The sequence below is a fragment of the Thamnophis elegans genome, chromosome 3 (genome assembly GCF_009769535.1).
Source record: "Thamnophis elegans isolate rThaEle1 chromosome 3, rThaEle1.pri, whole genome shotgun sequence".
NCBI classification, from domain to species: Eukaryota; Metazoa; Chordata; class Lepidosauria; order Squamata; family Colubridae; genus Thamnophis; species Thamnophis elegans.
Genome location: NC_045543.1, coordinates 5,125,790 through 5,138,657, shown reverse-complemented (window position 1 = coordinate 5,138,657; position 12,868 = coordinate 5,125,790). Strand labels below are relative to the sequence as shown.

The following is a 12,868-nucleotide window of genomic DNA, read 5'->3' as shown; positions in this document are numbered from 1 at the left end:
TAAATAAATGTTAGCCCATGAATTTTAAAAGGTTGACACACTTGAGTGGGAGGTCCTTAGTTACTCATGTCCTAACCCTCTCTCAACAACTCCATCACCAAAACAGATTACTCTACATGGGGCTGCCCTTGAAAATCACTTTACAGCTGGCCCAGAATGTGATGGCGCAGACAGCAATGGACATGTTATGTTCTGGTTATATATCAACTCTGCTTCAGGAACAGCACTGGCTGCCAGCTGGCTTTTGGGTTCAATTCATGGGCCTGGCCTGTTTATTTGAGAATTGATCTGTGTCGGATAATTTCTGACTGCCCAGTGAGCTCAACCAGAATACATACATTGCAGCTCCAATCAATTAAACTGAGTTTTCTCAGGACCTGACCAAATAAATATTATTGTATTTTGTTGTCTGTTTGGTGTCTGCTTAGTTATTTATTTTTTCAGGCATGGATGCTTTTTTTATTGACTGATCTTTCTGTTTTTATTGTAAGCCGCCCAGAGTTTTCTGTAAGTTGGACAATGTCCAAATTTAATAATAAATAAATGCAATATTACATCCCAAATGTCAAATAATAATAATCATACAAACAAAAAACTTTTAGAAAACTTTATCCTTCACATAAAGCGTTCCTACAGGATATCACTTACTTGAAATGTGCATAACAGATATTTGGGAGATTTTTCCTTCTTATTCTAAATCAAGATTCCATATTATATATATATAAAAAAACCCTGGGCTTTTTATGTTTCGGTTTGCTTAGTGTATCTTGCAGGAACCTAGCCATAGTCTAGCAGACTGTGTAAACCCAGAAAAGTACTTTGTTTTTCAAATGCTTAAGCAAACCGCGATTAATTTCATTACTGAAAACAGCAAAATACCTTAATCTGAGAAGAAACTCCTAAAGATTGCAGCGCCTCAGCTTGTTTTCGAAGAATATACTGAAAACCTTCACATATAAACCATTCCCAGCCTTTATCTGAAAATTAAGAAAAAGTGAGATCTTATGAGTAGCTTATATTTGTCAGGGATCAAATTGTATCAGTTAGAAACTTTAAGAATAGGTTCTTAAACATGCTTACTAGGGGGCAAATATTGAAAACAGACAAAAGATAAATTGCACAATCAACATCTACCTACCAGATAGATCTAAAAGATGACAATGACAAACCACCTTTGTATCATACCAAAAATCCTACATGACGTGTATTATCAGCATACTGGTTATACCCAATCCCAAAATGGCAGACGATCTTATCCAGGAGATTCATACTGATTTCAAACAGAAGGGGCAAGAGTTTCTAGCCTTATGGCAGTGTATTTCTCAGGGGCGTTAAGCCCAATTTCTGCCTTCCAACAACATCTGAAAGCAACCATGAAGAAAGGAGAACCCATGTACCAGTGTCTCTTATACCTTATACCTGCAGGTGGTCCAGAAGGATACCTTGATCTATAGTTAAAGCCTTTGAAGAGTCTTCAGCCATCAAGAATTAAGGTCCTTGCACCACCCCGTTCCCAGCTCCAATAGAAATAACTGAAAAGCATGATCAGTGCTGTTTCAGCTAACACAGGTGGTCCTTAGCTTACAACCACTTATTCAGTGACTTTTCAAACTTGCCCAAGGGAGACTTCTGATAGGTCCTGAGTTCTGGTTGTTGTAGCAAGCTGCCATAATGTTATCATGACTGCCAACATGCCCTGCATCATTTAGCAATGACTGTTCCAGGCCCTATTCCTATCGTAACTACCTGTATTCCAATCCAAAACACAACTGAAAAGATTTGAGATAATCCATTTTCCGGGGGGAGGGGGGAATTGTTTTCTGCATATACCTGCCATTTGTGAAAAACACCCCCACATGCACACACACTGCTTGCACAGGCCAGTACTCAATGGGCCACAGCCTAGTAGCCCTGGTCTAGTTTCATAAGCTGATGCTGAAACTCCAGCTACGAATAAACCTATAACCCACAGATTATATTTATTATAAATTTATAACCTACAGATTGTTTTTATTACCCCCACTGAAGAACTGACATAAACAAGCACAACATATCGGATGAGAAGGCTGTAAACTTGCTCAGCATTAGCTGTATATGATGAGAAAAATCAATATTTTATACTTTTATAACAAACTGATAAAAAATAAATCTTACCAAATTTATTCTTCCTTTTTCTTAATCCTCTAGAGATAGACTGTGCCCTTGCATTAGTAATAACATCACCAGTTTGAACTTCTCTAGTCTTCTGCAAGTTTTGAAAAGATGTATTATTAATACACATGCCCAAAATTATCCAGTTAAAAAAACAAGACCAGGTCTACAACTACTGTATTTAAGTTCATAGATTGCATTCATGTATTTGATGTTAATAATTAATATTTAAAGATTTACACTCAAAGTGAGTTTCAAAATTGGGAAATAAATAACCGAAACCTTACTTCTATGACAGTGTGGCAAGATGTGCAGTAAAATCTGCCTTCTTCTGTTACGCTCCAGCTGACAGCAGAACAATATCCACAAGGTTCATTGTAGTCTCTCTAAAACAATGTGAAAATGTCCATATTTTTCATTTTATCCAAATGCACAATGCAATAAATATTTAAAGGGGAGGGGGAAATCAGTATTAACAACAAGCATCCTATTTAGTCCTAATATACTGTCTGCATGTAACATGGCTTTTTAAAACTACTATTGTCCTGCACATCTGCAAATAAATTCAGGGCCATTTCCTTCAACTAAGCATGAATAAAATTACACTTGATTTTGCAACATACAATCCTATGAATGTTTACTAGACAAGGGCCCTTCATTGCAATGAAGTTTATTTTATAAAAACAAAGCCCTACCACCACTATTATGCAATTAAACATTTACTCTCACAACTGTGCTTCTTGGCTTTGCAACTCAAATCCACAAAAACCTGTGTAGCACAAAATTGGGGGAAGGCATAAAACGGTAGAGAGGAAATAGGCGATAGATACAATCAATTCCACTCCACTATTAAGATGCATGACTTCATCACACAGGTGTACATGGTTCTGAACAAATTTTATTCTCTTTTCCCTGGTCCAAATCATGCAAGGAATAGCAGCCTAGGAAGAGGTTGGCAACCCCAACAACCTCTTCAGTTATGTTTAATGCAAAAACAGTGATGTTATTCTTAAACAAGAATAACAAGAGCCGAGGTGGCGCAGTGGTTAAATGCAGCACTGCAGGCTACTTCAGCTGACTGCAGTTCTGCAGTTCGGCTGTTCAAATCTCACCGGCTCAGGGTTGACTCAGCCTTCCATCCTTCCGAGGTGGGTAAAATGAGGACCCGGATTGTTGTTGGGGGCAATATGCTGACTCTGTAAACCGCTTAGAGAGGGCTGAAAGCCCATGAAGCGGTATATAAGTCTAACTGCTATTGCTATTGCTATTAAATCTTAAGAATTGATGCACAAAAACTTGTAACCAAACAACATGCTTGATGAAAGGGAGGAAAGTTGGTTTTTTTTTCTTTTCTTCTTGCTTTGCTTTGTATGTGTTGTTTTGTTTAAAAATTATAAAAAATATATCTATCTATCAATCTATCAATCAATCTATCTATATCTATAAAGAATGTTATTCTGTGCCTCTTTACTGCTGCCATTTGGGTCTTCCACAGTTCTATATCCAGATCGTAGTTCCTAGATTAAATATGCCCTCAAAATGTAACACAAATGTAACAACACAAATGTAACAAAGGCAACAGTAAAAATATTGGGCTTCTGTCTGGATGGACTCTTGTGACGAGCCGATAGACAGAGAATGGAAGCAGTAAACTTCCTCCCATATTTGGGCATACCAGGGGTTGTGACTCTAAATACATATATATATATATATTGTGTGTATATATACATGTGTGTGTGTGTGTGTATGTATGTATGTATGTATGTATGTATGTATGTATATATATATTGTTGTATTTGTGCTGTAACAAAAAGGCAGCAGTAAAAATATTGGGTTTCTGCCTGGATGGTCTCTTGTGATGAGCCGAAGGACAGAGAATGGAAGTGGTGATCTTCCTCCCATATTTGGGCATACCGGGGGTTGTAAAAATCTGATAGATAGATAGATAGATAGATAGATAGATAGATAGATAGATAGATAGATAGATAGATAGATAGATGTGTGTGTGTGTGTGTGTGTGTGTGTGTGTGTGTATGTATGTATGTATGTATGTATGTATGTATGTATGTATGTATGTATATATATATTGTTGTATTTGTGCTGTAACAAAAAGGCAGCAGTAAAAATATTGGGTTTCTGCCTGGATGGTCTCTTGTGATGAGCCGAAGGACAGAGAGTGGAAGTGGTGATCTTCCTCCCATATTTGGGCATACCGGGGGTTGTAAAAATCTTAGATAGATAGATAGATAGATAGATAGATAGATAGATAGATAGATAGATAGATAGATAGATAGATAGATAGATGTGTGTGTGTGTGTGTGTGTGTGTGTGTGTGTGTGTGTATGTATGTATGTATGTATGTATGTATGTATGTATGTATGTATGTATATATATATTGTTGTATTTGTGCTGTAACAAAAAGGCAGCAGTAAAAATATTGGGTTTCTGCCTGGATGGTCTCTTGTGATGAGCCGAAGGACAGAGAGTGGAAGTGGTGATCTTCCTCCCATATTTGGGCATACCGGGGGTTGTAAAAATCTTAGATAGATAGATAGATAGATAGATAGATAGATAGATAGATAGATAGGTGTGTGTGTGTGTGTGTGTGTGTGTGTGTGTATGTATGTATGTATGTATGTATGTATGTATGTATGTATGTATATATATATTGTTGTATTTGTGCTGTAACAAAAAGGCAGCAGTAAAAATATTGGGTTTCTGCCTGGATGGTCTCTTGTGATGAGCCGAAGGACAGAGAGTGGAAGTGGTGATCTTCCTCCCATATTTGGGCATACCGGGGGTTGTAAAAATCTTAGATAGATAGATAGATAGATAGATAGATAGATAGATAGATAGATAGATAGATATAGAGATAGATGTGTGTGTGTATATATGTGTGTGTATGTGTATATGTATATATACACAAACACACACACATATATATGTTATTCTGTGCCTCTTCACTGCTGCCACTTGGGTCTTCCACAGTTTTTCATCCAGATGGTAGCTCCTAGATTAAATATGTCCTCAAAAAGAGTCCTGAAATCAACCGATTAAATTTTTTCCACCTTGGCGGTAAAATTAAAAAGAAAAAGAAGTCGTGCTTTTAATAATATATATATGTATGTGTATATATATTAAAAAAACAGATCCCACCTACATTATTCGTCCGCAACCGAATACATTATTTTCTGGCCTTCCCCCCCCCCCTCCTCTCCCCATGTGCCTGTCCGGCGCTGAAATGCCGCCGTCTCCCCCCCACTCCCCCCCCCCCGCTACACCCCAGTCTCACCGCGTCCTCTTCCTCCATCGCGCGCGCCCCGTTTCACGCGGCGGCGGTCATCGCGGCTGCGCCATGGCAACCAACCTCGGGGATGCCGGGGAGCAACGGAAACAGCTGCCGGCCGGGGAACGAGACCTCTCGCTCTTGGGTTCCGGGGTTGGGTAAATAGCAGCCTCCCGCTTTCCCTGCTTGAAGATTCAAGATTTTTTAAGCTTCTTGTTTGTGGCTCTTAAATCGGAGCCCGACTTATCTTGGTTGGGTAGACCTGCAGACGTGTTTATTCTGAGTGGAAGAATGGATAAGTGGCTATTGGACACGTGTCGTTTAGCGCAGTGTTTCCCAACCTTAGCAACTTGAAGATGTCCGGACTTCAACTCCCAGAATTCCCCAGCCAGCATTCGCTGGCTGGGGAATTCTGGGAGTTGAAGTCCGGACATCTTCAGATTGCCAAGGTTGGGAAACACTGGTTTAGCGAAAGCCAAGTGTCAGGCAGTAGTTAAGTTACAAGCAGGGAGGCTTAGTTAAGAGAGAGAGAGGGTTTTTTAGGGCTCCCACAGGATCTTCTCAAGAGACCTGCAACATCGAAATGATTTGCCAGCCTATGTTGAAAAATAACGCAATATTAAAATCCCACAAATTTTAGCAGCAGTGGCATGTTTAAAATTTTTTAATATGGTGCATATTAATAAAATAACTCATGAACATATTGAAAGAAATGTCCTTCTGGGTTCAGCTCCAAGTGGGGAAGAAGATACTGGAGACATGGAGGCTGCTTGGAAAGATGGTTTATTGTTGGACAGGGCCACATGGCTTGAGCCCTGAACAGAAAAGGTGATCACGTGCTTCAATGTTGGTGGAGACGAAGAGAAGGGCTGAGGGAGGGGCTTGCTAGGCTCTTTATACCCTGTTTACTCCCACCTCTCTGTTTCCTGTTCCTGTGTAAGAAATGTATTCTGATTGGTTGTCAGACTCCCATGGTGCCATGCAGGGGGCTACTCTCTAGGCTGTTTTGAATCCATAGATGAGTTCTCAGATGCCATGTGGAGAGTTGAGTAATATCCCTTCCCCCTACAGCTGGAGTGGAGGAGTCTTTATTATGTAAAGTGGGCTAGCCTGGCCATCTTAATGGCCCATTAGCTGGGGATGGGCAGAAAGTTATAGGCAACTATTCTGTCTTTTAAAACATGTTTCTTTTCACATCCAGAGAAATATTCTGCCTTTTCAATATTTCCTAGGATATTTCATTCCTCCGGGAGAGGGCTGGATGATAACTTCCCACAAACATAAGCTGTTATGGAGTCCTCCACGTTTTTTTTTTTAAAAGCAACCAGCAATCCCCGAGAGAGAAAGTTTAAGAAACACAGAGAACCAAGTTTATATTGTGTGTGATTCCCTCCCACACATACACACATTTCATTACAGCTGCTTTAATAGGGAGCAATCCTTGCTCCTCCCTCCCTGCCAGATGCCCCTGAATTACAAATCCTGGCCTATGTCACCATTAGCCTTACAGACTGAAGTGCTGGGAATTGGAAGTTTAGGAAGAATTAGAAAAATGCTTATTTCTGCTAGAGATTAAAAGCATCTGATTCTATTTATACATTAGCTAGTGTTGGGAGAAATGTCCATCTGGGTTCAGTTCCAAGTGGGGGGGGGGGAAAGAATACTGGATTCATGGAGGTTGCTTGGAAAGAAGGTTTATTGATGATGGACAGGAGGACCACATGGTTTGAGGCCCTGGGGGAGAAGGGCAGAGATGCTGAGAGTGCCCTGGTTTTATGCCCTATTTGGGCTTTTGAATTTGAGCTTGTATTCTGATTGGTTGTCAGGCTCCCATGGGGCCATGCAGGGACAACCCTGTAGGCTGTTTTAGGCTTTAAGTAGCCCCAGGATGAGCTTTGCTGGGTGATGTAATCTTCCCAGGTGCCATGTGGTGAGATGGGTAGAGGGCTTTGGGCAATTCCTACTACAGCTCTGCCTGAAAGAGGTAGACCTTTGTTATGTAGAATAGACCGGCTCAGGCCTTAATGGCCCATTGACAAAATGTTGGGGGGAGGGACTGAGTTTCTGCCTGCCTTTTAGGGGAAATATTCTGTTCTTAATATTTCCTAAATATTTCCTTTTTCTACGAGAGGGGTGGGTGCTAATTTCCTATACCAGTTTTGTTTGAACAAGGGACTACAGTTGGTTTAAATTATGGACTATCAATAACGGGTGTATTATTTGGCTTTCTTGGGAAAATGCAAAGTAGTAAACTGAGTTTAATTTAAAATAAACAGATACTTCTAATGATTAGAATCTAATCACCTCCTTGCAGCAATATTGTAAGCAAGAAAGCGTACAATGGCTCATTAGTATTTTACAGCTACAATCCAAACATTGCTGTCCCCCTACAATAGGCTAAATTTTATTTACATTCATTTAGGCCATTTATAATCCGCATTTCTGGCAAGCAGTGAATATTCAAGGCAGCCAAAAACATTAAGATAAGGAAAGAATCTGAAAAAATACAAATGTAATTTGATCCTAAAAAGTAACTAGCAATTAAAGGCCAGAGAAGGAGGTATATCTTTAAGCTGTTTCACTATAAGATACTGATGCATTTTTTTCAAACAATTATTGTTGTGATAGTTTATAGCACTGTGTATTATAGAACTTGAATAGAAGATTATGTCTTTTTATGTTCCTTTTCTTCCTTTTATGATTTTACTTCTAAGAGCAGAAATTGATTTCACCAGTTCAAATGTAAAGGTACTTTCTTAACCATCTGATATTTTAGGCCTCGAGTACCATTAACATGCAGCATCATTTTATAATTAGTAATCAGTTTTTGCCTTTTGTTGGAAGAAAAATCCAGGTCCAGGTTCAAGCCAGGAATAAAATGGAGGCTGCTTAAAAGAAGAAGGTCCATTTATTGATGAACAGAACCAGCAACTACCCCAGAATCATAGGCTGGTTCTGTTCATCAATAAACAGAATCTTTCTTTCCAATCAGCCTCCAATTTATTTCCAGCGCCTTTCTCCCACCTTGGAACTAAACCAACACTTTCATGCGTATTAATATTTTACAGATGCAATTAAAATCTGTATATTTATTTTAAAAATAAAATTACAACTTTGTTTCCTTTTCCTAGTTAAGAAGTCAAAAAAATGCATTGGCTGTTGGAAATGTGAGTGTTCTCAGAATTATATTCTATAATACACTACATTTTGTGCATTTGCTTCATATATTGTCAGCTTTATCAAACAAAAAGTTCAAGTCATAGATGTTAACTATGCAACTTTTCTCCTGCACTTGTCAATATGAGATTAGTTTTTCTGAATCCTGTTTTTTATACTGCAATTCTATTTTTATTTCTTAGATATTGTTGAAAGAAATGTCCTTCTGGGTTCAGCTCCAAGTGGGGAAAAAGACACTGGAGACATGGAGGCTGCTTGGAAAGATGGTTTATTGGTGGACAGGGCCACATGGCTTGAGCCCCGAACAGAAAAGGTGACCACATGCTTCAATGCTGGTGGAGAAGAAGGAAGGAAGGGGCTTGCTAGGCTTTTTATACCCTGTTTAGTCCCACCTCTCTGTTTCCTATTCCTGTGTAAGAAATGTATTCTGATTAGTTGTCAGACTCCCATGGGGCCATGCAGGAGGCGACTCTCTAGGCTGTTTTGAATACAGGTATGAGTTCTCAGATGCCATGTGGAGAGTTGAGTAATATCCCTTCCTCCTACAGCGGCAGTGGGGAAGTCTTTATTATGTAAAGTGGGCTAGCCTGACCTTCTCAATGGCCTATTGACAAAGTGTGGATGGGCAGGCAGCTACAGGCAACTATTCTGTCTTTTAAAGCATGTTTCTTTCTTTTCACATCCAGAGAAATATTCTGCCTTTTCAACATTTCCTAGGATATTTCATTTTTCTGGGAGAGGGCTGGATGATAACTTCCCACAATATGTTGTTTGGGTTTTTACAAATTAACAGACTTAGTAGCAGGTAAAATGCATTGCTTATTGCTCATCTTGGTCATTGTACCAGAATTTGAATTACTGAACTACTGCACATTTTTTAAAAATTTTCATTTATTTTACCAAGGTTATTTGGAGTCCCAACTATTTCACAGTCTGTTTCTTGGCTGGCTGGCTGGTTCCTCTTGATCCATTACATATTTTTAAAGGGGGATCAGAATAACAGAGTTGGAAGAGACCTTGGAGGTCTTCTAGTCCAACCCCCTGCTCAGGCAGGAAACCCTATACCATTTCAGACAAATGGTTGTCTAATGTCTTCTTAAAACCTGACAGTGTTGGAGCATTCACAACTTCTGGAGGCAAGTTGTTCCACTGATTAATTGTCTTAACTGTCAAGAAATGTCTCCTTTACTTCTAGTTCTTTCTTTTCCTTGATTAATTTCCCTCCATTGCTTCTTGCTTTGGAGAAGAGGTTGACTCCCTCTTCTTTGTGGCCCTTAGATATTGGAACACTGCTATCATGTCACCACTAGTCCTTCTTTTCATTAAATTAGACATACCCAATTCCAGCAACTGTTCTTTTTAATCCTATGTTGATATAGTGTTTTCATTCTTTTACAGCAATTAATATATCAAAACCTGAAACCCGCCATCCTGGGCCCAACATTTGGGAAGCCAGGCTCTGCCTGTCACAAGCCAAGACAAAGGGTGAGTGATGGAGGAGTAACACCTCTTTAAAAAAAACCTTGGTCCAGCTGGCCCGGCTGGTAGCACCTTGTAAGGGCCCCTTGCCAGGGTTACAGAAAACAGTCAATGGTTTTGAAAGTAGAAGAGGACCCTATGTCCCAACAGCAGAAAAAGCACCAGAGGTACCTCCACTTAGCAGGGGTTCCACCACAAAACCGCGTTCGACTAAAGCGCGCTCGACGAAACCGCGTAGCTGACGTCATCAACAGGGCGACAACAGTGCGGAGACAGAAGCACGCTGTAAACGCTAAACCTAAAATTAACACCTAAACCTAAACCTAACCCCCCTAAACCTAATCATAAACCTAACCCTAAACCTAACCCTTAACCTAACCCTAACCCTAATCCTAATCCTAACCCTTAACCTAACCCTAACCCTAACCCTAACCCTTAACCTAACCCTAACCCTAACCCTAACCCTAACCCTAACCCTTAACCTAACCCTAAACCTAAACCTTAACCTAACCCTAAACCTAACCCTTACCTTAAGTTGAATCGGCTTGCTTTCAGAGCGCTATTTAAAGCGCCCTTCTTTCTCCGCGCTCCCTGTTGTCGCCCTGTTGATGACGTCAGCGACGCGGTTTAATCGGGCGCGGCTTAGTCGAGCGCGGTTTTGTCGTGCCACACTTAGCAGGATCTGTACTTCAGTGAGTGGCTGCAAAAGGCATCTTCTCCAGTAGAACCACCTCTTGGCAGTAGGTATAAAATGCCTTCCACAATAGATGGAGTGACATGTCAGTTAGAGTTGGGGTACCTCAGTCGTATCAGTGGCAATGTCTAGTCGAATTCTGAATCTGAGGGTGCAGCCTCAGTAACTTAGGCAACAATTTGGAAGGGCAAGGGTGATGTGGAAGAATGCTTGGGTTATTGGCTGATTCGGCTCTTTTTTTTCCCTGTGAAAAAGGTTTTTATTTTCCATTTTTTCATTTTCATACACTCACATACTGTGCATAGCCGGAGCCATACCACATTAAACAATAATCGCAGCAATTCCTCTTGTCAACAATACCCCCCAAAATAGAAACCCAATATACCTCTTCCCCTCTCTATACACCTCTTTCTTCCACCCCCCTCCAACTTTCTATCTTCCCTCCGTCATCCCCCTCTACCCTACTTCTCCTCCCCCTCTACCACTCCTCTCTCCCGATCCACTCCCTCCCTTCCTTCTCACCCTCCCTCCATACACCTCTTTCTTCCACCCCCCTCCAACTTTCTATCTTCCCTCCGTCATCCCCCTCTACCCTACTTCCCCTCCCCCTCTACCACTCCTCTCTCCCGATCCACTCCCTCCCTTCCTTCTCACCCTCCCTCCATACACCTCTTTCTTCCACCCCCCTCCAACTTTCTATCTTCCCTCCGTCATCCCCCTCTACCCTACTTCTCCTCCCCCTCTACCACTCCTCTCTCCCGATCCACTCCCTCCCTTCCTTCTCACCCTCCCTCCATACACCTCTTTCTTCCACCCCCCTCCAACTTTCTATCTTCCCTCCGTCATCCCCCTCTACCCTACTTCCCCTCCCCCTCTACCACTCCTCTCTCCCGATCCACTCCCTCCCTTCCTTCTCACCCTCCCTCCCATCCTCTCTCCCGCCCTCTCTACCCATCTTTCTTCTATCCCTCTACTCCTCCCTTCGGTGTATTTCCACTATATGTCAATGTACTTAACTTATTCTATTTTTACAGAGAAATTAAAGAAAAACAGTATACATGTGAAGTCGCATTACATTGAATCTAACACATCGTATCTAACCTAGTATATATCCCTCCCTCCCCCCACCCTCCCCCCCAACAACCCACCTCCCCCCCTGACTTCCCAGAGCCCGCTGATTCGGCTCTTGTGTCACACCATGAAAATATTCGAACGTGTTATTGATGCTAGGCTCTGCAAGATCGTCTTCATCACTCCGAATCAATGCGGCTTTCTGAAAAGGAGTGGAATGATGGACGCCAGCACTGTGAGATCACCAAGCCCGTTCACATGGCATTCCTTGTCCTGGCCTTCAGTGACATCCCACACAAATTAATTTGGCATGCCCTATAATCCCACAATGTCCCTGGATCCTACATTCAACGGACTCAACTATTGTACTGTGGCGTCACTAGCATGGTCTGATGTGCAGTAGGAACGTCGCCTCCCTTCTCCATCAACATCGGAGTACATTAGATATTGGCGCTTTCACCTCTACTCTTTGTCCTTTGCATGGATACTGTGACACTTGACCTCCAATCCCCCTCTCCATGGTCACTTCTCTATGCCAAGGAAGCCTTGTTGGTGATTAAGCAACATGAAACACCTCCGAAAGCAGACATGGCAACGGAATGAATGGCTCAGCGAATATGGCCTTTGCACAGCAAGAAAACAGAGTACAGGGAATGCGTCCCCCCCCAAACCAATGGAACCATCATATTTGGGGGGGGGGAGAAGATCTGAAAAAAGTAGAGCAATTCAAGTACCTTGGCTTCTTCATAGGCAACAACAGCAATAGTTTTCCGGATGCGCGCGCCCATGCCAATGCCCCCTGGATGAAGTGGCCCCAGGTGACTGGACTCCTGTGTGATGCCCCTATGCCTCAAGTCAAAGATTTACATAACTCTAGTGCGCCCAGTCGCCCACTACAGATTGGAGTTTTGGCTAGCAACAGCAAAGCATGAGTGGGGCCTACATGTGATGGAAATGTGAAGGCTCTGGTGGTATCTTGGAGTAATGTAATTTGAGCACGCCATGAACTA

At 41.5% G+C, this 12,868-nt stretch overlaps 1 protein-coding gene across 2 annotated transcripts in view; it reads right to left on the bottom strand.

The window, feature by feature from the left end:
* Window positions 1-5,525, bottom strand: part of TAF1B (TATA-box binding protein associated factor, RNA polymerase I subunit B) — a 47,569-nt gene extending 42,044 nt beyond the window's left edge. For both annotated transcript variants that reach the window (XM_032214480.1, XM_032214479.1), the window contains exons 1-4: window positions 5,444-5,525; window positions 2,439-2,537; window positions 2,155-2,245; window positions 880-977 (exon numbers count right to left, since the gene is read on the bottom strand). In XM_032214480.1, the coding sequence (XP_032070371.1) occupies window positions 880-977; window positions 2,155-2,245; window positions 2,439-2,537; window positions 5,444-5,461 (306 nt within the window). In that variant the 5' untranslated portion in view covers window positions 5,462-5,525. The remainder of the gene's footprint in view (window positions 1-879; window positions 978-2,154; window positions 2,246-2,438; window positions 2,538-5,443) is intronic.
* Window positions 5,526-12,868: the final 7,343 nt, after the last annotated feature.